Source organism: Protomyctophum parallelum, assembly GCF_964188405.1.
Source record: "Protomyctophum parallelum genome assembly, chromosome: 6".
NCBI classification, from domain to species: Eukaryota; Metazoa; Chordata; class Actinopteri; order Myctophiformes; family Myctophidae; genus Protomyctophum; species Protomyctophum parallelum.
The window spans coordinates 26,925,352-26,953,145 of record NC_139701.1 but is presented as its reverse complement, the minus strand read 5'-3'; the positions used below and the strand labels follow the sequence as shown (position 1 = coordinate 26,953,145).

The following is a 27,794-nucleotide window of genomic DNA, read 5'->3' as shown; positions in this document are numbered from 1 at the left end:
GCTAAAAGCAATTCTATTTTCATCCATAGGAGGCACCGCAAATGCAAAAAGTAACAGTTTGTTGCAGAAAAATGTTTTTTGGGGGGATAAATCCCCTCCAAATTACTTACACATGATCACAGGGGTGACGTGACATTGTAATTGGCTAGCAAAATTAGTGGGAGGGGCCTACATAAGCGATTGCGGCAACCACACTTCTCTCTCTCAATTCAATGCAATTTAAATGAAGGTGAAGTAAAACTAAAATGCACTAAATCGCGGCGAGTTGGTAAACTGGCAAGTTCTCTGGATACCACAGAGATGACCCTCCCCGCTTGGCTTCCCACCCTCAAACACGGGCGTCGGGCAGCGTTCGTTGGCGTGCCCGGCCATGACTGATGCCTAATGCCTATATCTAGGCTCTGTGACGGTGGGCAGAAACCTTATGCTGCGCCACCCGGACATCTGACACACACAACAGGCCTAACATTTCAGTGGTCTCAAATGGTTTGCTTTCCAAAAAGAAAGCTAATATGATAGTGACCATTTACAGTAGATAGTTTTATTAGAAAACTGTTATCGCCTCATATTATCTTCCGTGTGATTTAGTTTCTGCATTTGTCCCCAAATAAATCATTGTAAATAATTGGGTACACTTGACTTAATAATGTCAAGTGTCACTCATGGAGGGGTCAGACCACAGTCAGTGGATACAGTGTTGACGGCACCAGACTGGCTGAACAGGCAGGTGTAGTGGAGGATGACTGAACAGGAGTAGTGGAGGATAACTGAACAGGCAGGTGTAGTGGAGGATAACTGAACAGGCAGGTGTAGTGGAGGATAACTGAACAGGCAGGTGTAGTGGAGGATAACTGAAGAGACAGGTATAGTGGAGGATAACTGAACAGGCAGGTGTAGTGGAGGATAACTGAACAGGCAGGTGTAGTGGAGGATAACTGAACAGGCAGGTGTAGTGGAGGATAACTGAACAGGCAGGTGTAGTGGAGGATAACTGAACAGGCAGGTGTAGTGGAGGATAACTGAACAGACAGGTGTAGTGGAGGATAACTGAACAGGTGTAGTGGAGGATAACTGAACAGGTGTAGTGGAGGATAACTGAACAGGTGTAGTGGAGGATAACTGAACAGGTGTAGTGGAGGATAACTGAACAGGTGTAGTGGAGGATAACTGAACAGGCAGGTGTAGTGGAGGATAACTGAACAGGTGTAGTGGAGGATAACTGAACAGGTGTAGTGGAGGATAACTGAACAGGTGTAGTGGAGGATAACTGAACAGGTGTAGTGGAGGATAACTGAACAGGTGTAGTGGAGGATAACTGAACAGGTGTAGTGGAGGATAACTGAACAGGTGTAGTGGAGGATAACTGAACAGGTGTAGTGGAGGATAACTGAACAGGTGTAGTGGAGGATAACTGAACAGGTGTAGTGGAGGATAACTGAACAGACAGGTGTAGTGGAGGATAACTGAACAGACAGGTGTAGTGGAGGATAACTGAACAGGTCTAGTGGAGGATAACTGAACAGACAGGTGTAGTGGAGGATAACTGAACAGGCAGGTGTAGTGGAGGATAACTGAACAGGTCTAGTGGAGGATAACTGAACAGGCAGGTGTAGTGGAGGATAACTGAACAGGCAGGGTGTAGTGGAGGATAACTGAACAGGCAGGGTGTAGTGGAGGATAACTGAACAGGCAGGGTGTAGTAGAGGATAAGCATTGTTTACCCATCTCGTTATTTCGGAAATGACACCTCTGACAGTGTTTACACATTGTATACTTGAAATGTATCTTTTGGGAACTCCCTTCGTATGAGAAGTACAGTACAGTAGGTGTAGTACAGTATGACTAGTACAGTACCTGTGCAGTATAGTACAGTACAGTACCAGTACAGTGCAGTCCAGTATGAGTGTACTGATTACAGTTTTTGTTCCAAGGAACAGCAATGTGGGTTCCTATATGCTATGTGGTACCCAAGCTATGTGTAAGTCCGTCCGTCTGTTACCAGCTAATCTCCGGCGCCGTTAACCCCAAATTTTGCACACACACTCCCTGGATGTCCCAAAATCCCGCAAATCGTAACACCGTATCTCTCGTGCTCAAGACGAATCTAACCGATATTTCATATTCCGTCCTAATTGGCTAACATTGTCTTTCAAAGTTTGCAGGACTGGCCCGTTTTGAACAAAAAGCCCCAAATCATGAAAGCAGTGTGCAATTTACGTGAAATCTTTCACGCACTTATCTAATAGGCTGTGGAATATATCCCACCCTTTTCACATTGGCCTGTTATAGCACCACCAACAATTTTTGGAACAAAATGCCTCAATTCATCCAATTTTCATCATAGGCGTAAGAAGAAATGGCACTTTTTTACATTGGCCTATTATAGCACCACCATGAGGCCACAACCTGACCTGGTGGAGACCTGTGCCCTGAGGGGCACTTTTTCTAGTTATCATTATTAATGCATGCGGCAGAGTTATTGTGCTCATGGTGCTGTTAAAATAGTTATAAGAAGCCTTTTATGTACATTCTGAAACACTGTTGTTTGAGGTTTAGCACTATACTGTAGATTTTCTCAAATAATAGAATGCCCATGTATGGGCATAAAGGGGACATCCCTGGTGTCACCAATATGAAGAGAAAGTACTGACGTCATAGGCTGGCCTCCAAATATTGATATTGGGTAATGACTGACTGCTTCAAGTACTCTGAGAGGGTACAATGGGTACTCTGACTGGGTATAACAGGTATTGGTCGGTCATGTGTTCCCAACGGATTACAATTTAGGCATTTTAACAGACACTCTTAATCCAGAGCGACATACAGTAAGCAAGAACAACACAAGGTAATACATCAAATTCATAGAAATAGTCATCAAGAATTATAAGAACAAGATATTAGGTTATTATTAGGCTAACAGTACATTATCTGTACAGTCAACATCAACAGTGAAGCTATGATTATAAATTGTAGAGTGCTATGTTGACATACAATGTTATCTAAATTACTCAAGTTTAGTCTTTGCATTCAAAATGATGATGAAATTGCAAAAAATCACTGAAAGAAGATTAGAAACCATAGGGGTTTATAAAAGCATTCTAATCTCAAAACAAAAGAGGGTCTTAAAACGAGCATAGAAACAAAATGAAGACCAGATGCAAAGTGAACTGGATATGAGAACCTAAATGAAACCAACATGGTGAAACATGCTAGAGAAGAAATGGAGTGCATTAAACGATGAATTGTAGGGAATAATAAAAAGACATTGCAACTGCAAGGAAACCCTTCTGTTATTGTGTTTTGCACTTTCCTTCAATGGTCAGTTAACAGTCAGAAATGTACTGAGCAGATCAGTTATTTTTCGTGCTGCTTGGTTGTGCACACATATGTATTTATGCAATGCATGCAGATACATGTTTCAGGCCTTTGTGCATTGAGATGAGAAGATGGTTTGTATTTCTAATGAGCAGCACACATTATGAATGAGGGCTCGTTGGCAGTGTGACCACACATTCACTTAGTCTCTGGCACATGGTGCAGGAGGGCTGGCATTGCCCAATAAACTGCCTCTGGTGACGTAACCTGAAATGGAGCCAGTTGGTTACTATACTGCTATGTTACATTCTGCCATTCCTCCCCCCTTGTGTGCTTGTCAACTCACAGGTTTGGAATTTTAAGAAGCTTGTCTTATTCGCCAACCAAAGACTGCCATCCAAAATAGTTTCAGCATGCTGGCACCTCTAAAACCTAATGATGATTACTATCTGTTGCTCTTCTAAAGTGACAATGTTACCGGGGAATATGTGTATGCTTTTGAACCCATGTTGGATTACACAGCGAATAGTACTCTGAAGATGTAGGGCAGTGGAACTAGGGCCAAACCACAACGGCCACTTGGCCAGCATAACGGCCTTCAGAGTTGTGATGCCAAGTTTTAAGTGCAGTGCAATCAGGATTTCTTGCTTCATGTGAGACAAGACATAATGGACCAAGCTGTTCTATACCATATGTTACCAGCCTGGGAAAACATTCTGTTCAGATGATATCCTCCAATGTCCTTAATCGATTGTGCACTACTCTGTGACTCTTTCCCAGTGTTGACAGTGACACAATACAATGCAACAACATGCATCTTATTGGAGAAGTCAATATTTTATCCAGCTGTAATTCGCAGCAGACCTGGCTGTGGAGTTGATTATTTCTGATTGAAGTTTAGTCAGTACATTTTATATGACTCAACACTTTGCCAGCCTATGTTGGTGGCAGTTTTGAAGGGGAACTAGTTCTTCTATTGGCTAATTCCCATCAAGGTCACCAAAGTTTCCATCTGCTACTGTTCTCTGCGTCTTCCTCAAACACTTGCATTAAATACTTAAATACTTAATCATTATTTAATGTCATGAGGGGGGACCCTTTAAAAATCTGACATTGAAGTTGATGTCACTGTTCCTAGTCACTGGTGAATGGTTATATAGTATTTAAAGTTTATAAAAGTGTTATATTCTGAGTTAATAAACACGGTTTCTACTTTCAAGAGGCTGTGTGGCTGTCAAGAGGTCTTGAAAATTTTGCATTTATTATGTGTGGTAGGAAATTAAATACAGTACCCCCCTTTTTCCCTTTTTTAAGCCCTCTCCTCTCCGAGTGAGATGGATACTTTTAACCTTTCAAGAAATAAAGTACAGGCTTTGTTCAGGGTTAGGAGAGAGAAAAGACATAATTTACTGCCACGTGGGAAAGTGGGAGGAGGAGATCATGCCCCAGGCATGGAGCGAAGACTGAGAGAAAAACACAAAGACTAAAGCATGACCAACAAAATAAAGAACGGATTGAGTAAAAGTGTAAAGGAAAACGTTTTCTGTCGATCTTTGTGGGAAAAAAGCCTAGTATGTTTTTCTGCAGCAAATGGCCTAGACGTCTTGATTAGTGATGCACCGAATATTCGGCCACAGAAAATATTCGGCAGAAAATGGCTAAAAATGCATTTTCGGCCTATTCGGTTTCGGCCCAAATAGGCAGAAAATATATCACCGAATAGTGTATGCAATTAATGCATTCAAAAGAGCTGAATAAATGTTTTATGGATCCATAATAGTGATTATTATTTAAGTTAACATAACATTTGTAGAATCAAACTCAGGTTAATGGGTTAAGTGAGGATACTAAAACAGCGATATTCAGTTACACTTCATACCAATGATACTGTGCGGGTGTAGTTATGTTAAGTGATAACCACTTTCAACATGGCATTATAGGCAAAAGCTTTCTAAATCTTTCAAATTTTCCAAACATCTACAAGTTTGTAGGTCAACATTTTTTTCTATTTGTTGTACAACAAAGTATTTATAGTGGCATTCTGGACTAGACCTGTATGGCTGGAAACATTGTGATTGCAAGGACTGCATTTCTGACCTTTCAGATACAGGACTGTGTCACAGTCATTACCAAGTGATTGAGAGATTATTTATGCTGTACTTAGTCTGTATAAACATACTATTTTAACTAGTGATGCACCGAATATTCGGCCGCAGAAAATATATAAATATATAAAAATATATCACCGAATAGTGTATGCAATTAATGCATTCAAAAGGGCTGAATAAATGTTTTATGGACCCATAATAGTGATTATTATTTAAGTTAAGTTTTGCCATAACCATTTATTTTGCCATAAATCAGGTAGCTTTAAGGTACGGCCATGACAGCAATGGTAGGAAAAAAGATGTATAATATTAATCATATTCGGATATTCGGTATTCGGTTTTCGGCCAACTGTTTCCTGTATTCGGTATTCGGTTTCGGCCAAGAATTTCCCTTTCGGTGCATCCCTAGTCTTGATCTTGGTCATTAGTACCCAGGTTGGAGACTGTAGCCACTTGCTTCAAACCTTTGTTTGTTTGTCTGTATAGCAGCAGGAATCTTCAACGGCTACACTTATTTCCCCAACGGAGACATATCCTCTCCTCTAACTGTCAGACACACTTTATACGAAAGATAGTCTTGTCATCAAAGCTTTCCATTTGAATACGCTCCATATAGGTAAACATGATGTTTGATTGTTCAGGTCTCTGGTCTTAGTTGAATGATCATTTCTTTCTTATTCCTGCGTTAGTGTTATTTAAGTTTTTGATGTTTGGCACCATTTCCTGCAAATGAGGCTTTGGTCTGAATTAGGCTTTTTTTTTGTCTGATTTGTTTAACCTGTACACCATCTTCCCTGAAACATTTGTATGGTTGACAGCAGCAAGTCATTGAGTGCTCACTGAATGAACCTTCACTGCATTTGCATCTCTCCCTACAGTAACTTCTCCGGTGAAGCAAGCCAGGCCAATCTGTTTGGACCCCATGGCCAATCAGAAGCAGCAGCAGCAGCAGCAGAGGCAGCAGAGGCAGCAGCAGGAGTTGCAGCTCCTCCGCCCCCTTCCTCTTCATCTTCATCATCTTCACCACCGTCCTCCTCATCGACCTCAGCATTCTGCCCCATCGTCCCCTCCCCCATCGTCCCCTCCTCACGACACATTGTGGAGCGACAGCCCCGGATGCTCAACTTCAGGGTGGAGTATCGACAGCGCTCCATAGAGGTTGTGTTGGAGGAGGGCAGCACAGTCGGTGAGGAAAACGGCACACACAAATGGCAACATGAGGTTCAAGGAAAGCAGTACAGTGACATCTCATGGAGAAGTGTGTGTAGTTGCGTTGTGTGCATGGGTGGAAAAATGCTGTTTAGAATTGAAAAGTCTCAAGGTAATTAACCCATTTAGACCTCTTACTTACACCTATACGCTGTTATACCTTTCAAGCTGGGAACACCTCTGTGTCACTATAGTTGTTGCTATATATGGTTTATTATTATTAACCAGCTCAGTACACCACAATGGGTACAAAAACATATTCATTTTTACCAATTGTAAAGGCTGGCTCAATAAGCAGCTGGAAATTAACACTGATTCGGGAGAAAAAAGGCCAACTAAAAAGTTCTGTATTCGCCAAAGTTACAGGAAAAATGATGAACATTGAAACATTGAAAAATGGCATCAGCAACAAAAAATGCCATGGTGGCATGCAGTCCACCATGTCCTATCATTTAATATTTAAATAATAATGTTTAGATCCTGTTGTGGATCTTCATCAAGTCATGTGACACGCACAAGCTATTTTTTTATTGGAATCCTGAAAAGTCACAGTTTCTTTCTAAGTTTTCCAGAAAACGTAGGATGTAGAAGGCATTTTTAGAATTGGCCTCAGGTTGTGGGTTAACACCCCAAACTCCCAGGGGTGTTTAGGTCTATTAAATCAGGGCGCCCAGCGATTTGCAGCTTCAGGGCCTATTTCAAGGTGGCACGGCGCCATCTTGGAAGTAGCTAGATGTAGCCAAAACACCCCAGAGGGGATCATCGAACAACGGCAGCTATGATTACTTTTTTTTTTTTTTTTAATACTGTTTTTATTAGGCATAACATCAGAATATTATCGACTTATTCTGTTAAATAAAATGGAAGAAATAACAGGGAATGTAAATGTTCCACATACAATACATAATAAAAAAGACATATAAATGTGATAAACATGAAAAAACTAAAAACAGTTAAACTGCTATGATTACTTCTTTTTTTTTTTTTTTAAGATATGTTTTTGCGGCTTACGCCTTTATTGATTTTTTAAGGGATAGAAAGTAGGCTGACAGGAAACGGGAGAGAGATGGGGGGATGACATGCGGTAAAGGCCGTGTCGGGTCCGGGAGTCGAACCCGCGGCACACCGCGACTGGATCACCAGTCCGGTGCCCAGACCGTTACGCTACGGCCTGGGCCTGCTATGATTACTTCTAACACGACAAGCGACGGGACCACGATGGGCCGTCAAAAACATAATCTTTGGTTAGAATTGGAAGCATTGATTTAGATCAAGAGTTATTCACATTGTAAGATTTTCGATCTCATCCACTAAAATGGAGGGGGACCACTTTGGATGACATCCCTGGAAATGACATTGAATGTTGCCCAACAGGCGCTCCCAACCTGTGGAGCGGTGCGCTCGGTTATGAAATGATTAATGTTCCGTCTTTTGAGTAATCTCCGTCCTGGGCACTGAGCGTAACTATTTGATGGGACCGAGACCTCCGTTTATGGGTGTTGCTGGCCATTTTGGGCGGGAACCCTTTTTGGTGTTAGCATTATGTTATGCTTTAGCTATTAAAAAATCAAAGAACGACTGACATAGAAACATAGTTTTTTCAGAAAACTGTCAGGATGTAGAAGACATTTTTAGAATCTGATCTCAGGTCAAAATGTGTTAATAGCATTACTCTATGCATGATTCCCTTTTTCGTTTGTCATGTGTCGTTTGTTGTTTTAGAATGCTAAACTAAAGTACTTTCTAATTTGTCATTATGCATTCTCCCTGATTTGTCTCCCAGGTGAAATCAAAGTAATCCTTCAGACAGAGCTGGGTGTTCCACCGTCCAAAATGCAACTTAAGGGATGGAAGTCTGGAGATGTGTCTGACAGTGTGAGTGTATATATACAATGATTGTATATATGTCTTGTAGAATAATTAGTCCCTAGAATAATTGTATTAACTTCCACACTTTAGAGTTTAGACTCTTCGCAAACCTGCCAACATGTATGCATTTTGTTTACATGTTCACATCAAAGTACAATTGGGTGTCCCTCTAAAGTACACAACATTACATTCACTGTGTTTTAGCTCTTAACCGCTTGCTTTCTCTTGCCCTCCCTTCTGTACGGCGCTGTGTGTATGCTGTCACAGAAGCAGGAGGGATAGCAGCTTGTACTCGAATTATTGGCTACTGCCAAGCTCCTGTCCCGTAGCGGGACGGATAGCTTCCACTCTATTGGCTACTTCCTCACAGAGGCGTTCTCTACAGTCCAGCATGGATATGTTCACCTCAATAGACCATATTCACACGGCTGTGTTAATTGAAAAGCAGGGTGTCAAGTTGCCACCCTGATTTTTCAATGAAAAAAGCCAACATGGCTGCCGTGTGAATATGATTTATTGAGAGAGAGCGGTGCATGCGCGATTAACAGCTGTTATATTATACTGTACTTGCATACTATGATTTAAGAGTTTGCGATGCAAAGATTTATTAAAAACATCTGCAAATCTACTGTACTCAGCAGCAGCAACAAATTGTAAGCCAATCAATAGATCTAATATGGATCACCGCCATCTGAAAAGAAAAGGCGTGTGCACGCGCATCTGACAGATCGATGCCCATGTGTTTGAATGGTCTGCAAGAGTCAAGACTGATATTAACGTCATCAGCAGGTAATAACTGCATCAAATGATTTCAGAGCAATGTCTATGTATTGGCTGGCAAGTGTAAATGTATAAGAAATAGGAATATAATTATAACAATCAATTAGTGCCTACTAGCTGCACTCTATATATATACACACACACACACACACACGGTATATGTATGTGTGTACTGTTTGCTTAAAGCAAACATTAAAAGTCCATAAACTTGGCTGCCACATGATGTCATGTCTGAAAGCCAGACATTGGAGAATGTAGAAAAATGAGTGCAAAAAGCACACCTACTCGACAAGTTGTAAACCTAAGACAAGTACGGTAGTTAATTCATGTGCTTTTCCCCTTCCTATAAATATAGTGGAATCAAAAGTACGCTTTGGAATGTAGTGGAGTGAAAATCATCTGCTAATTCCTTTCATATCTAATTTAACTACTTGGGTCCAGGTTCAAATTTAAGGTATAAATCATTGTCTCAAATGTTCCAGCTATAGAACAAAATATTGTATACAATTTTTAAATTTCTTATGTTTTGCTTCTCTGTGTCATCAGACGGCGCTGAGAAGTTTACACCTGCCCAAGAACAACAGCTTGTATGTTCTGACCCCAGACATCGCCCCTACTGCCAGCACCAGCCAAAACAGGTATCTGACCCACCCAACCGTGCTCTCTTCTCTTTCATGTTAAATTTCCACACAATGCATAAACGATTATGAATGCAAGCTCACACATCAGCGGTACAGTCCTGGCACCACTTGTAGTGCACACCAGGTGGCGCCCTGTGTCCATTTATTAGACAATCCCTCCAGAACCCAGTCAGTTGATGATATATAAATGCTGCATAACAAATGCAAATTTCATTGGATTATTATAGCTATTTGACCCTCTGGTGCACATGCATTTACTGTGACATTTTGAAAGGAAAGGCTCCGGCTGCAAACTCCCAGTCTTATGTAAATAATAATTTTCTTTGCCTTGTTTGTATCTTTCAGCCTGATATTGTTGGTCACTGGGGGTTATATTACTTCTCCGTATTCAAGGATTGCATGTGTTTTTCAGTCCTTGTGCTTATGTATGTATAATGCGTGTGTGAAACATTTAATTTCGTTTCCATTTTCCAATATGTTCGGATCCGTCACATTAGTGACGGTACCCACTGTCACTGACAATGGAGACTTGGTGAGAAAGCTCCATTAAGCCGGTCTTCTCCATCCAGAGGTCACTCTGCTCATCCCAGTGAATGCGTGGTGGTATTAGCAACCCTTCCTTCTGAAATGTCAGACTATTCAATACGCAGATAAATTGGTAATCCAATCACAGGTGGCAGTTGAATGTATGATCGTTCCTTTGTTAGTGTCCGCTTAAGATCAGCACTAATAACTTAGGAAATCCTAGCTTCCCACTGGGCACCTGTTTACTGTTTACTGTAAGACAGCAAACACCAAATTTAGTTTAATTGGAGGACAACCGCACTGCAGTAGACCATCATTTTACTAGAAGCGGCGGGTCTCGGGTCTAACGCCATATGTCTGTGTCACAGTGCGATCCGAGTGAGACACGTCATACACACTTTATCTTTGCCCACTGACCGTGTGTTTTCCGTGCTGGCCAGGTTTGTTGTTGTCTCTCTGTGAATATCATGTGTCCACTGCTCTGTGTTGTTGCTGTTTCTCCGTGAATGTCTATGACTTGCCCAACTGAACCTTGCACAAAGTGTCCGCTCACAATTTGGTGTCCTGGGCTAACCAAACACACTGACGGGAAAAGCACCATTTCATAGTAAATGCGACCTGCGCTCGCAATTAAGCCCATATATGGAGATCCCTGATGTCATCAATATTGGCCAGCAACTCTACATCTGACCTCAAACCTCAACCCTTAGATCTCCATATATGGAGCTGACCTGTTCTGACAATCCATATGTTGATCGTTCCCCATCCATCCTTTCTTATCGATGTCTCCCTTTTGACTGATACCAATCCATTTATACTCTAGACCCAAAGTTATTACTGCAGCCGCAGCCGGCGAGTTCTCAACAGGCCAGAACAGGCCTGGCCCTACCTGGGCCCTCATCAAACCCTGTACACTCAAGACACTGCCCCCGTGCCACCCTTAGGTCTCCATATATGGAGCTGACCTGTTATGACATTCCATATGTTGATCTGACCTCATCAAACTCTGTACACTAAAGACATGCTCAATATATGGCCAGTACAGAATTCATTCCATATGTTGATCTGACCCCCATGCCAAAGCGCCAGTGCTCGCCTAGTAGTCTGCTGTCACGCAGGCGGATATGTTGATCTGACCCCCCATTCCAAATCGCCTGCGCTCGCCCAGCAGTCTGCTGTCACCCAGGCGGATGTATGCACGCGACCTCGCCCTCTAGGAAGAGGTTGCTTTCTGTAAAAAACAGAAAATCATTGGTAAAAACTCTTAAACTCTTGAGTTTAACACAAAAACAATTCATGATAAATAGAATGCAGTCTATGGAGGAGTGAAGAAATGTGTCTTTTGTCCTAAAGCAATTCCCTTAATGAAATCATTTACAATTTCACATCATGGGAATGACTGGTACAACAGTCCTTTGGCAGTATGCATCCTTGCCTTGCTAGTTGGCCTGGCCCTAAAAGGTAGCAAAACCATGATGGCAGTGGTTGGCCCATCTCTCGGGAGTTGTCTCTCTCTCTTCCCTCCTCTTCTCACTTCCCTCACTCACTGCTGGGTCTTTTTAGCAGCACCGTTTTCATGTCTCCATGTGTCATTGATATCATTTTGGGTGTCAGAAGCTCATTATTCTGTGTCAACTATTTTGGTGGATGGTAGTTGAGCCATGGGGGGGGGGGGGGGGGGGGGGAGTGTGTGTGTGTGTGTGTGTGTGTGTGTGTGTGTGTGTGTGTGTGTGTGCGCTCACAGTGACCCTGTTGTCATGTTAGCTTCTGGGAAAGTCTAGGTGACAGATCATGGTGCAGGGAAGGCGCACCCCCCCTGTAGTGAGACGAGACAAGCTGTTAGCAGTAAAAATAAACCCTAGTCATTGTGTGTGTGTGTGTGTGTGACTGTGTGCAACCGCGCACACACATGTCACACATACAGCACAAATGTGTTGTATAAAGTTTAGTGAATGGTCCATGTGTACACAACCTCTGATCCATTGCTTTTACTTAACAATTCTCATTTGATTATCTTTGGGTTGTTCAAAAACGAATGAGATGAGATATGCAATTTTCTTTAGAGCTGGTCTAACATCTCAAATGTATTGAATTGTAAAACACATACTTATAGTCAGCTGTCAGATTGTATAATATTTTTTTTGTATGTGAGGAATTCAAATTCATGTCTGTCTTATTCATTCATATTTATTATTAACGATGTAGCTCAAAACTCATTTTGGCCAGAGAGAAAAAAGAGAAACCTTTGCGGGTGAGAAATGAATCCTCAACGCAGTTATCAAACTCTGTTAGATTTTTTTAAAATGATGCACCTTCGCAGCCACTCTGCATTTTGAGTATGCCAGAGAGCTTGGAGAGAGAAACACTGAAGAGTACAACCAGATATTCCATTCAACAGTTACTCACACTCCATGCATTGGAATACAGTACATTGCTGAGACATGGTAAAACGTCTGAGAGTAGTTCATTATGGATCCAGAATGTCTACCACAAAATGTATGGTATTATTGGTCAATGTAAAGTTTTTTACATGATAACGTAGTGTGCCGTGCGCAGAGAATGGGTATTCTGCGGGATAGTACATCGACTATTTTTGGTGTGCGACACTGACACGCAGCTAAGTATAAATGGGGCATAAATGAAGGTTTTCTCTTTGGCCGTGTTAACGGACTGCCTGTGAAAACAAGAGGGTGTCGAGAAGGAGCTAATCTCGTGCATAAATGATAAAGGCCTGATGAATATTTTAATGGTGCTGCCTTTCCCCCCTGCACCGTTTGTTCTCCGTGCTGGCTCTCGGGAAGCATGTTTGTTCTTGGAAAGGTTATTTTAATTTGAACTCGAATTTTTAAATTGCAAAAATGATTCATATTAGGCATTGGGTGTTTGTTTCCATGGCTTCCTGCCCCCCCCCATCCCTCCCAGTGTATCAGCTATCCTATTGCAGAGATACAGATGCTTAAGGGAGTTGTCTGGCTGGCGGGCTAACGCAGTACTGATGGAAAGTATCTTAGTGTTAGCATGCCGATAAGCCTGGGGACAAGATGGCAGAACCGAATAGAGCAGAACCTGAACGCTTTCGCATTCGCCTGCTTTGTTGCGGATGCAAAATGTGGAGGAGGTAAGAGGATGTTGATGCGTGCATGTCTGTTTATGAGACCTCCTTCCTGCTTGAGCCTTGAACCAGCACAGTAGTCAGTCAGCATGTTCTCTTATGGTTAGCTTTCATGTGGGCGTGTGTGCCCCAGCATACCTGTCTGTCTGTCTGTCTGTCTGTCTGTCTGTCTGTCTGTCTGTCTGTCTGTCTGTCTGTCTGTCAATTTGTCTAATGGGTGTTGGTGAAGTGCGTGTGTTGGTCTGTGGCTATGAGAGAGTGTGGGTGTATCTGGCAATGCTGGTTTAATAAGGTCTAGAGTCTGCTCTGTGCCATGGGGACCCACAGTGGCGGCGGCAGGCTTACCTCAGAATGAAACCAATCTGTTTAGCTTGCTCTTCTCCCCTGCAAAACGCTCTATTTTCTCTGTCCATAAAGTTAAGTGACATTTTCCTCCCAGCACCCTTATGCCGTGTCAAGTACCCCCAGAGAGGTTGAAGGCCGGCCCAGATGTCCCTGTGTGTAGTGGGGAAAAGAGCGTTCTGTGGCGGCAGGAGCAAACAATAGCAGACATCCACCCCTCAACCCCCCAACCTACTGGTATAAGAAGATGGGTTTAAAAAATAAAAATTAAACTTGTGGCGGGACACACATGAGGGATATCCCAATAATGGGTGGATTTAATACCCTGGTTTCTGTATGAACTGTATGACCTCTTCTAAGTTCGATTGGCACTCAGAAACATTAAGATGTCTCCTAATTTCACTGTAAAACACTGAGTGTTAATGAAACTGAAAATATACAAAAACATTTTTACACTCTGTTACAAATGTATAAATTAAATGAACACTCAGGATTTGACTGTATTGAATATGTATAAAAGCAGGTTGGCTGGGCCATCCCCAGAGGGATGATGTATGAAATGGGTGACACCATCGACACAAATAACCAAACTGTTCTAGGGATTCAGCAGTGCAGGTGACCCTGAAGTCTGACAGAAATGTACTGCTTGACTGTGTACTAGACGTTTTATGGGTGGGTTTGTGAGAGAAAAGACATATTTCTGTTACCCAGTGTTAAAAGGGACAATCCTGCACAGAACCTTAAATGGCTTGGCTTGGCTGTTATAAATGTCAGATTTGATGCAGGGCTTTCTCAGCTCTTTGCTCGCAAGGACAGAGTAACACTTCTACTGAGTTTACCCTCTCTTCCCTCGCTGTTTAGGAGTCTAGTTGCCAGCCAGCAGCACTGGACTGTGTCCAAACAAATCATGACGATATTAGCTAGATCCTTATTTATGAGTCCCCTCTGCTCGCTCTTTCTTCTCTCTCTCTCTCTCTCTCTCTCTCTCTCTGACTTTCTTTCTCTCTCTCTCCCTCCCTCTGCCTCTCTCTCTCTCTCTCTCTCACACTCAGTCACACAATCACACACCCTCTCACAAAACACTCTCTCTTCTCCCTTCTGCTCAGTCCTATTACATATGCATCCATCCTTCCCACTCCACACATTTCCAATCTTCCCTGGTTAGCTACAACAAACATTACATTTACATATTGATTTCGTAGTTTTAGTCAATGTAAATATGCTGTCATTACAGTAAATTTGAGCTTCTGTTAACATAAGCTCGTCCAGATCTGTGCAGATTAAGGCGGTGATTGCATAATTAATGTGTGCGCTACATATTAATTCCCCTGTCCCTCTCTCCCTCTTCCTCCTCTTCCTCCTCTCCTTGGGTTCTGAGCCCTGATTAAGTGCCCGCCTCGGCCTTTAAGCCCCCCATTGATATTCAGCCACACAGACCCAGCGTTTGCTCAAAACGCTACTTAACCTCACAGCTTATTGTAAATGAAGCTTCCAAAAGTTGATTCTTAGCCCCCACCTTCTCTCACACACACACACACACACACACACACACACACACACACACACACACACTATGAAGCACACAGTGACTGTTTGTGTTGTTTGCATCTACTCCATCGCCACTCTACGGAGCAAATTAAGTTACCAGCCCAGCAACTCAGATCTGAGTTTATAATGCATGACGTCCATATTCATCCACCATGATGCTGTCGAGTACTGATCTGTCGATATACAGTGGGCAGTCCTGCTTTGGCTCACAAGGTTGCTGATTGGTGCCATGAATGGGAACAGTTTTGCCTGGGTTTGTTATATTTTGTGATGTTATTTTGGGTTGGTTGAGTTAAGAGCCAGGTTGTATTCATTAACATTATGCACCTGACAATTGGCAGGTATATTTGCAGTTAGACTTCCATTAGACTCCCATGCTGTTACTGTGCCAAAGCTGTGGTGGCCCACTTTGCTGGGCGGGGCTCTAGTGCGCAGGCTTGTCGGGGCACAGCCGGTTGAGTGGCCCGCTAGCCCCCAGAGGAACCACAGCAGTCAGCCACCTCACTCAGCAGGACTTCGCTGACTGACTTGTCTGAACTTGCTTCACACTTCACTCTAAAGCTGTTGGTGAACATGTTTGTGTTTTTAGTTTTCCTTTTTCTTTTTCCCTCCTTTGTTTCACATCACTTCTTTATTTGACCCTGTCCCCTGTCTTCTCCCTCGTTCCTTTGCTGTGCAACCTTCCCTTTTTTAATCTATCTATTCCTCTCCTTCTAGTGCTCTTCAAGAGTCTCTAAACCAGAACTTCCTGCTGGTGATCAGCCATCGTGAGGCCCAGAGAGAATACAGCCTCAACTTCCCTGGCTCCAGAACCATACAGGAGGTCTGTTGCGTACACACACACACACACACACACACACACACACACACACACACACACACACACACACACACACACACACACACACACACACACACACACACACACACGGACACACGGACACTACTGTATGACTACCTTCCTATAATTCAGTTTTGATTCCATGTGCAGGACTCATTGCTAGTCTGTTTCAGACATCAATTCATTATTCATCTAAAAGTGATGACATTTCAGAACACATAATTACTCACACAGCTGTGGACTGGACCCCCCCCCCCCGTCTCTCTTTCCACAGTCCGAGAGGTGCTATAAATGACTGCCCACTATTTGATCTGGGTGTGTGGAGGCGAGCAGTGGTGGGTGGGTTGGTGGGGGGCTGAGAGTCCATTCATTTTCTCTATCTTAAACTAAACAGTGGATTTGGTTGCAGATGAAATATTCATAGTTATTCAAACTGGGCAGTGTGTGAATGCACGCTTCCTTCCTCCCCAGAATTTACTACACAAAGCTCCAGCTGGGGGTTGTGTGTGTGTGTGTGTGTGTGTGTGTGTGTGTGTGTGTGTGTGTGTGTGTGTGTGTGTGTGTGTGTGTGTGTGTGTGTGTGTGTGTGTGTGTGTGTGTGTGTGTGTGTGTGTGTGTGTGTGTGTGTGTGTGCGCAAATGTACACAAATGTCTGTGTGCGCGTACACAATGCGAGTGTTTCTTCATCTAGAGGTCATCTCAACATTGATCCTAAGTTGAAGTTCACATTAAGCCAAACAAGAGTGATTGGTTGTTGCCGTGAAGAGTCAGTGTGTCCCGATCTCTCCTCCTCCCTTCCACAGAACTGTCAAAATAGAGTACAAGAGTAATTTTGAAAGAATCAAATGAATGGCTTCAACAAAGTAGTCTAGTGACTAGACTACTTTGTTGAAGCCCAAACGTAAGGGAACCCCTGGCCTGGACTAGACTCTGGACTAGACTCTAGTCCAGGACTAGACTCTAGTCCAGCCCAGGGGTTCCCTTACGTTTCCATGCTAAGGACCACCAAATATTGCACCCTTATGTGAAGAAAAGAAAAACGCATTTTTGAAAAAGGTATTGACACATTTTAACAATAATTACTTTACCAAAATAAGGGCACAACAATTTTAGAATTAAGATTTTATTGAAATTTGGAGATGGCCTGCATTTTGAAAACCACTGGTCTAGTCTCCCTCTGTTCTTCATATCCTCTTGCTGCTGGACTTCCATTTTAAAATCCTCCTCCTCTTCACTCCTGTCCTGTCCTGTCCTGTCCCCCTGTGCAGGGAGGGAGACCTGAGCTGGCGTCATTCATTATTCACAGCAGGTAGCCTGCTGTTACAGGTGAGGGGAAAAAACCTCCCCAGGGACTGACAGGGTAGAGAGAGGAGAGATCGGTTCTCTCTTCATCATACTTTACAGACAGATGGGCCCATCAGCGTTATTAAATCTATAGGCAAGCTAAAATGGAATTGGCATTTCTGTATTGGCATGATATGGCATATGTTTGTGTGTAATCCCAGTAATCGGCAATATAATTCCACTTGATAAAATGGTATCCGCCGTGTTCTTGTCCTTTGTGCTCTATAGTTGTCGTTGTCTTCTTCTGGAACTCCAACCCAAGTGACCATTACAGTAATAATAAACAGGGTCCTACAAGGATTGTAATGGTGCTAATTGAACAGATTAGTACAACCAGCGTCTGATCTAGAGGAGGCAACCTCCCGCCCTACTTTTGTTCTCTTCCATTTCTCACTTTTCCTTCTCTCTGTCCTCCTTACCTCCATCCCTCCCTTTCTTTTCCCTGCATCCCCCCCCCCCCCCCCCCTCTCTCTCTCTCTCTCTCTCTCTCTCTCTCTCTCTCTTTCTTTTTCTCCCCCCTCTCTCTCCTTGGGCAGATGGTTTTGATGAGCGCCCACTGTGAAACTTAAGTGTTTCTGCTGGGATTACAAACACTGGGGAGGGGTCCCTGTGGCGTGGGAGGGGGGTGGGAGTGGGTGTCCAGGGCCACAGAAAGGAGGTAGCGGGGCTGGTGCCTTGATGGGGATGCTGGTAGGGGCCTTGGGGGCTGGCGAAGGGACAATACAGACTCAAATAGGCCTTCATGCCGGGGTCTTTTCCTTACGCATGCTTGTCTTTAGGCATCCCGAGGTCTCCTGTGGTGAAAATGAGGCCCAGAACTTTAACCTGCATAGATCTGGACTCTGTTCACCCTATGTTGACCATACTCTTCACATATTTTCTCTTTTGTCGGGGTGGGGGGGGGGGGGGGGGGTTTCTATCCTTTTTTCCCCAATACTGGAATGTGTTGGAACATAATTATGTCATTATAGTATGTGTGTGTACCGGTAGTATGCGTTTCCATCTGGAAACTGGTGAAAAGGTAAAAAAAAAACTAGCAAGGGGTGCTACAGGTGCAATTGGCAGGACAAATAAAGCAGGACAAGTAAAGTGGTGCGTGACCTCACACATAAGGACAAGGAGTGGTTTTGTGGAACGGTGAGATAAAGACATGCAACAAAGATTCAAACATGAGGAGGGCTGTATTTCTTTCTCTCTTAAAAGATGTGAGAGTGAAACAAATAAGCAACACCGTATTCAGCCAGCCTGCCTCCTCTTTCGCCCATACTGTGTCCCTTCACAGACGCGTATAGACCTCACCACAGACCACCTTTCTCTCTCCGCTCTCCCTTTTGTCTTAGCTGAGGACCAGCCGATCATCCTGCTTGTGCATATGAATAGGGATAGAGTCCTATCTTCTTGTTTGTCTTTGCCAAAGGTTCTGGCTTTGCCTTGTGGCTCCCAGGGAACTGCACCCTCCCTTGTCACCCCCTATTCCTTCATTCTCCATCCCTCTCTGTATCCCTTCTCTTTCCTCTTTCTCTCTCACACACTCTTCCTCCATCTCCAGAGCCCCAGGGTCTGCTGTGTAGTCTCTGATTGGCATTCCCAGACAAGAGCGTGGGGGTACGTTGCTGGCTAGATCGCGGGCTAAGCTGGAGAGCAAATGTTTGCCAGGGAAGTGGAGGGTAGAATAGGAGTGGCCGCTGGGTCCAGGCAGTCCGTGACCAGACCAGTTGTCCTGGGGATTTTTTTTCTCTACTGCCCCCAGGCCTGAGCCCAGACCCTGTCCCTACGCTGCAGCTGGGGGACACAGAGAGGAACCCAACGCAGACAGGACAACAGAGGAGAAAGAAGGAAGGATGGATGGATAGAATGAGAGGAATCAAAGAAAGGCATCTGGTGCCTAGGGGAGATGGAGAGGGAGAAAGAGAGCTTGTGACTGTTTTAACGGCAACCTTTTCTTCTCTTTGATTTCCTTCCAGCCAGGGATTACAGGCACTTGGCATTTGCAGTGATTGGATCATTAATGTTGCTGTGAGGAGTAGTGCCCAGCAGTTCGGCACCACAGCCTGGTGACACACTGCGGTATATAACTGATAGGGTTATACACCTGGTCTTATCACCACTGTAGCATCAGGGAATTCAATATTAGCCTCTTATTGTGTACTTTATTTCTAATCCTTTTATTGCTTTTGTGAGATTTAAAATTGAGGGATTCAGTTCCTGTAAAGCGCAAGCAGTATGTTGTTCAAATTGTGCTGACCATGCAAATCATATTTCATGTCTGCAATCTATATTCCACTTGTTGGATAAGTTTATCCAAGACCTTTCATAACATAATTGAGTAATATTGCATGGTTGACCCAACTGGAAATGGTACCCACTGGCACGTGTTGTTGCCGTGATCGTCCCATTAAGGATTCTTCATCCTCATAATTTATACTCCCTATGTTCATTTTACATTTGTTGTAATTTAAGACCAGGGCAGGAAGGCCATAAAATAAAAACAATGATTTAAAAGCTGTTCATTATTCCCTAATTTCTTAATGTGTATCAAATGTGTATCAACGCCTGAGACAAAGGTTCATACATGTTCAGCCCTGGACTAACCAGGGTCACTGGATTAATTTGAAGATGGGGACTTGGAATTCAGAATGTTAACAAAACACACTGGTGTCAGAAAAAAACATATTGACATGGAAAAGACAGGAGAAAAATGTACAATCAGCTGGGGCAGTGTGGCCTCAGGACATGTCATTTTTCAGGGGCAAAAAGGCCAAACTGAGTGGCCATGGCCTTCATTAGCTCAATGAAATTCCTGCACTGCTGCCTACCAATGACATCACCGATAGCTTTTCGTAAATAAACTACAACCTTTCTCATCCTGAAAAATGTGCATGCTGAAATGGAAGACAATGTTCTTGCATCAATAACCAATACAAAGGTTTGAAATGTCTTTTGAATTGACCTAAACCTTCCGATGATGTCACTGGTAGGAAGGCTTCTCTGGTAGGAACTAGGAAGTGGAAGTATCAAGATATCTAACAATGAAATCAAATTAACAAATTATGTTTTATATAGAAAAGATAGAGGTACAAGGGCCGGTGGTGTAGTCACATATGTCTCATCTAATCTAGCTTCTGAGCTAGTTGTACCCACAGTTGAGCCTGTACACTTTGAATGTATTTTCGTGAAAGTCATCTTACATGAGAGCAAATATATCACAATTGGAAACATTTATAGACCCCCTTCAGCCCCTGCTGAATCCTTTAATTGCATTGTATCTACTATTAACTCTCTCAAGGATAAAAACGAGGTGGCACTTCTGGGAGATTTTAATAAGGATTGGGCAGATAGATCTTCCAATACTGCTAAAAATACTATTAGGAATCTGAATTTAACACAGCTAATTAGTGAGCCCACTCGGGTCACGCCCACAAGTCAATCCTTGCTTGACTGGATTCTGGTCTCACATCCGAACAGATACATTAAATCTGGGATCATCTCTGATTGCTTCAGTGACCATTGCACCATATTTTGCATTTGGAAAATTAAGCTACCCAAACTCCCCCCTAAATTAATTCAAATTAGACGAGATAAGAAAATCAATGTTGACGCCTTCATTAATGATCTAATTTCAATTAACTGGGACCGGTACCAAATCATTTCAAATGTTCATGATGCATGGACATTCTTACACTCAGAACTCACAAAAACTATTGATAAACATGCCCCTTTCAAAACTATTAAAGTCAAGGGTAGCCATCTTCCATGGATAACATCTGATCTTATAAGCACCTTCAGGCAAAGAGATAAAGCATGGGCTGTGTATCGTAGGACAAGAGATCCCTCTGACTGGGAGAAATACATACTTCTGAGAAATAAAAGTAAAATCATGACTCGAAACTCAAAATCTAATTATTACAATGAATCCCTTACCAATGACTTTAAAAATCCTAAACAATTTTGGAAGAAAATTAAAACACTAACCAATGCACCTGATAAAACCATGATTCAGCATAATCAATTAAAAGTCAACAATAGTAGTCCTGGCTTAGATAGCGTCGAAGCCAAATTTCTTAAACTTGCACAACACATTCTCATGTACCCTCTCTGTGACCTTTTTAAGTTATCTCTTTCAACCCATGACATACCCTCCATCTGGAAATGGTCACGTATCACCCCACTCCACAAAGCAGGTAATCAACTCGATCCCAACAATTACAGACCAATTTCAATTATCTGCTCAATAGCAAAAGTTTTCGAAATATTAATATACAATCAACTGTCCAATTATCTCTCCAAATACATCATTCTCTCACCTGTTCAATCTGGTTTTCGCCCAAATCATTGTACAACTACTGCTCTATTGAAACTCACCAATGACATACACTCTGCCTCTGCTAATCGCAAACTTACCGGTGCAATCTTCATTGATTTAACCAAGGCATTCGATCTAGTCGACCATTACATCCTATTAGACAAACTTCACTCTATTGGTATGTCAAGAAATGCCTTACTTTGGTTCAACTCCTATTTGCATAATAGAAAACACTGTGTTGTCATTCAGGGCAGTAAATCCGACCTAGCAGTACAGGAACGTGGTGTGCCACAAGGCTCAACCCTAGGCCCACTTCTATTCTCCATCTTTATTAATGATCTTCCCTCAATTTTCTCTGGTTGCAACGTTCAACGCTATGCTGACGACACTGTCATATACACTGCACAAGCTAACCTTTCACAAACACAGTCGACATTGCAACTAAATTTTAATCATCTAGAATCATGGCTTATATAATAAATTACTAATCAACAAAACCAAAACAAACACTATGCTCTTCGGGACTAATCCAAATATTAAAGCACAAACTAACAATCAATCATTCAATATCTCCTGTCTCGATGGTACACAACTGCATAGAGTTGAACAATTCAAATATCTTGGTCTCTGGCTCGACTCAAATCTTTCATTTAAATATCATATAGATAACATAGTCCGGAAAATCAACTTCAGTACTGGTGTTCTATACCGCAACAGAAACTGTTTTACTTTTACAGTAAGAAAGAAACTAGTTCAACAACTCATACTACCAATTCTTGATTATGCAGATGTAATTTATCAGACTGCGCCTAAAACAAACCTTCTTCCCTTGAATTCAGTATACAACCGTTTATGCAGATTTGTCCTTGACTGCCCATATTTGACCCACCACTGTACCTTATACGAAAATCTCAATTTACCATCTCCCACCTCAAGAAGACAGCAGCACTGGCTGCAGTTCATCTTTAAATGTATTCATTTCAATTATCCACAGTATCTGAAACAGCTTATGATACCATACACTTCTACACATCAACTTAGACATTGCTCACAGGTTTATTTCAATATACCCACATCAGTTGGCAAAAAATCATTTATGTTCAAAGCTCCTTGTGACTGGAACAATCTACCTGTCCATATTCGTTCAATAACATCTTTTCATTTGTTTAAAACTGTGCTGTCCTCTCATCTTGAGACTACCTGTTCATGTTTTCACTAATCATTACTATAGCAGATCCATGATGCAATGATCCATGTGTTATGTCTACGTTATGTCCATGTTATGTGAATTGTTGTCTTGTTGCAGTTTTTGTTGTTTTGTTGTTTGTTTCTTGTTTATCTAGGAATTGTATTGTTTTGTCTTGTTTTGTTTTGTCTGGTTGAATTGTTTGTAAAAAAAAATCTTTACGTATGAAGTGTATTTTGTGAATTGCGGACCCCCTTGAAAACGAGATGGTTCATCTCAAGGGATTGTTCCTAATAAAGAAATTTCAGACAAGTGTCCACAGCCCACCCCTAAGACAACGAGTATACAGAAATGGTACCATCTTAAAATAAGCATTAGTGAGACACATTTTATGAAGACCTGGTTGGATGCCTGAAGAAGTTCAGTAGACCGAAAGCTTGCTAAATAAATACATTGTGCGCAGATCTGAGTGTGCGGAGCTTCCCTTTATTTTTTCTCATGTTCCCTCTGTGACTCCAGCACCTCACTTAAGTTTTTTGTAGCGGATGAGCTGTGGTTCTTACATTTTTGTATGAAGACTTGGTTGAAAAGAAATGCAGTGTGCCTTTTAAACTATACATACACTGGCATTTTTATATCGGATGGAAAATATGTAATGCTTTGCTTTAAATGTTTAGCCACAAATGTCCATCACAGGCTTCAATGATAATCGTAATCTTTGATGTATTAAATATATCTATCGAACTATATCTATTTTTGACAGACAGGGGGCAGCACAGCAGCAGAAAGTACTGGCCTTCACAGCCTGTGCTTTGTAACTAAGGTGTAGGAGCCATAATGAAAATATTGGCTACATATAAACAAGAATCTATATAAGATGTGTCTTACATACACAGTAAAGTATTGAATACTTGGTTAATCATCTGCCATGTGGCATTTTTGAGGGGCGGTGGCACCTATGTCCAGCTTTTAGTGTATGCTAACACAAACTGTCCTACACAAACATTAAATGCTGTTGAAAATGAATGGACAATTTTGAGTGTTCATGCAAACACAAACATTGAAGACGAAGGTGAGGACGAAAATTCTGATTGGCCGGAATGAGATGATGTATGATGATGTACGATGATAAGATCGCCGCTCACTTAACACGGGTGTGATTACTGAGGGCCGCTAGCCCCTCCTATATTCAGCTATAGTGTAGATTCTTGTCCTAACACAAACATTAAATGCCATTGACAATAAATGGATGATGTACGATGATAAGAACGCCACTCACTTCACACGGGTGTGATTTTATTGTTTTATAATGCAAGTATTATATCGGCAAAATATGAAGTATAACTTGGGACTAATTGATTGGCAGTATCTGGTTGTGTAGATTGTGGTGAGGCTGGATTTGGTAGGTCAGGCCTTCCACTGCCAGATGGGCTCTGCTCCTACCTCCTCCTGCCTGTCGCCTTGTCTCACCCTCTTCATGGTGGGAGTTTGTTGTTTCTCAGATGCTGCTTTAACCTCTGACTGCAGCCTCTTCATTACTAGTGTTTATACCCCTCTAGCCGTCAGCTGGCTGGCCGGTCAGTCAAATCCCTGTAGTCTGGCTGGTCAAACATAGATATTACACTCTGTAATAACACTGGCCACCCGGCCTGACCCCAGCCTGCTAGCCTGGCCGTGTGGCGTCTCTTCATAAGGACTTTGCTCTGCAGTATGGTGGTGTGGGATTTAGGACAGGAAGACACAAGATGGATTCTGTTCATTTTTTGTTTTATTAAAGGGACACTACGCAAAACAATGACGTTTAGAAGATCTAGAACACTTACCTGGGGGTCTTTGTGTGTAATATGTGGTTTTAGATATTTTAGATTTTAGCAGTGAGCCCAGTGTCTAGGAAGTCATGGACACTGGGCTCACTTCCTTCCTGGACTACAATTCCCATAATTCTTTGGTGCACTGCTTCTTGTGGATAGGGGGAGGTCTGTCTTACTGAGACAACATGTAGTCCAGGAAGTACATGAGCCCAGTGTCCATGACATAGACACTGCTAAAATCTAAAATATCTAAAACAACATATTACACACATAAAGACCCCCAGGAAAGTGTTCTAAATCTTCTAAATGTCATTAACGTATATTTTTTTGCAAAAAGGGTGAAGTGTCCCTTTAATGTTCTTAGTCTGGATTTAAATTGTTTCATTTAGTAGTACTTGGCCATGGGAGGGTAATAAATATATAAAGTTAAGAGCAGGAGACTAGTACTGTAATTATAGTATTTGGTTGTAATCTCATGACGGATGGATAGATGCTAATTTTGCATTTGGATACTTCAATAATGCCTTTAGAAGTTCACAGTAAAATACTTGGTGTTCATTTATCCATGTGTACGATGTAACACAATGTACCTTTGCAGGTCCATTTGGTTACATTTGTACACTCTCTGAATTAAATTATCACGGAGGATTTTAAGGTGTACAATTGGCTGACATTGGCTTTGACTTTGTGTTTGTAGCGTTCTTGAAGTTTCCACCTCCGTGACCAGCAGCCTTGCATACGCCCAAGGATACATCTCTTCCCAGTGCTGTTGTTCCAAAGACAGGATTTGACTTGTGTGTCTAGGGAGCTTTGCTCCAACAATGGTCAGTTTTCTCAGCGTCTGTGTCCAGCCGTGCAGGCCCACAGGGCAGCATTCTGCCCGGGTAATGCGCTAGAATCCGTGGCCCGCCAGCGCTCAGACGCCGACGGGGCTTTGATCAGCCACAACCGGCGCACATCGGGCTGGCGGCGAGGCTTTAAACCAACGACCTGCCGAACAACTAACACGGCGCTCGACAGGCGCTGGCTGACCGCTAACTGTTTAAAAGCACGGAATGTTATTAAGTGGTGCAGATACAGCGACTGCGCTTGAATGGGAGAAGAGAAATACTGTTCATTTCAGAGCGTGGGGCTGTTGTTGCAGGGCATTAGCCGAGGCATCCCAAGAATGCCTATAACACTGGCTTTTTCTCCCCTTCCCTTTTTTCCCCTTCTCATCCCTCCCTCCTTTTGAATCCACTCCTCCTTAGAACTCTCACACTCTCATTATTCCTTGTGTTACTGATCATAGAGGGCCGTCACATAATCCTCACTACATTTGATGGACAGATTAAATAGATACAGCTAGGGTTATTGACAGATTTTGATGAATCCTCCTTTTTGGTGTAAAATAATTCATCATGCTTGTTATGGCAGGCAGGGGTGCATAGAAAAAGTAATTGTGCACTTTGCGAATTGTTTGTACTTAGTTTTATGTAGGATCTAATATCTAAATCTTTCAAATGATTCTTATTATTTTTCTGTGTGTTTTTAGGTGAAGAGAAACGTTTCAGACTTGACCAATATCCCAGTGCGGCATCAACAGTGGGATGGATGGCCAGCATCGGCATCTGATGACTCTGTAAGAGACACACACACACACACACACACACACACACACACACACTACGCATTAATTTTGTAGCTACTTGTAAGTCTGCTATTTGGTAGAATCATGATCTGCTATTTGGTAGAATGCAGTCATCTGTCTCAACTTTGCTATAGAAATCTGGCCATCGCAAATGCTTCCATGTTTGTCTTGGCTGTCACTGTACTAATTCTAGTGTCTTTTTAGATCTTGAGTTTATCGGAAATGAGCTCTTTCATCTAGGATGATTTCATGCTATTAAAAAGTTGAACTGAGGCCAACTCTTATACCGCTTATTAATTTGCAATATTTCGAGGGGTAAAGTGAAATAGTAACAGTTCCACATTACTGTTCGCCATGCCAGAACCATCTGTCCAAAGCAGGAAAGTAAGATGTTGAAGCTAATTAAGATGTCAGAGGGGTCCCGTCCCATGTCCTCTGTCTGTGGATGTTAAAGCTCACATCATGGAGTCTCCCTGACCTCTCCCGCCCTAGGGTCACTCTCCGTAGCCATTCAACCAGGACACAGTCAAACTGATCAGAAGCAGCCCTCATACAGAACCTTCAGGAACCCGTGACCCTTTTTGTCTCTGGCCCTCTTTGACAGCATATGTGTTCCCATGCTAATTGTATGGAAAGGTTTATTATTCCACTTTGTGGAGCTATTGTGCACACATTTGTGTGTTAACACTGAGCTCTTTTATACATTTATTTTGATCTCTTTGGTGTTGAGCATTATTGTTTCTTTCTGTGTATTTTAGGTGTAGTTGCATACTTTATTCTTTGTGGTGCCTTAACAATAACCTCCCCCGTTCGCTCTGTTTTGATGGGCATACTCTATTCTGTGTGCCACCCATTCTCCATCGTACAGATCCTCCGTCAAAAGAGAACGAACAATGACTGCACCTGTTTTTATGCTTTTAAGATTCAGCAGTGAAAGCAAATGATAACCGCTAGTGCAAAGGACAAAACCTTGTGCATCCTTTGAGTTTACTTTTTTTTGGGGGTGGTGGCCCTATACCTTTCACACTATAGACCTGTGATGTGACTCTACTGTTGCTGCTACAGTTGTCTATCTAGGCCTCCTCCAGTCAATAGATCAGTAAGAGCCAGAAACATAAACCACATCACGAAAAAATTCACTTCACTTTGAAAATGTACTTCACTTTGTGGGCAAGTGGTACTATACCGCATTTCAGCATTGCTTGAAACTGCCATTGTGTTATGAATGGC

General features: G+C 42.4%; 1 protein-coding gene across 1 annotated transcript in view; it reads left to right on the top strand.

The window, feature by feature from the left end:
- Positions 1–27,794, top strand: part of faf1 (Fas (TNFRSF6) associated factor 1) — a 103,164-nt gene that overhangs the window by 10,168 nt on the left and 65,202 nt on the right. The window contains exons 4-8 of the mRNA XM_083768005.1: positions 6,302–6,609; positions 8,416–8,507; positions 9,828–9,919; positions 16,167–16,272; positions 26,469–26,555. Of these exons, the coding sequence (XP_083624131.1) occupies positions 6,302–6,609; positions 8,416–8,507; positions 9,828–9,919; positions 16,167–16,272; positions 26,469–26,555 (685 nt within the window). The remainder of the gene's footprint in view (positions 1–6,301; positions 6,610–8,415; positions 8,508–9,827; positions 9,920–16,166; positions 16,273–26,468; positions 26,556–27,794) is intronic.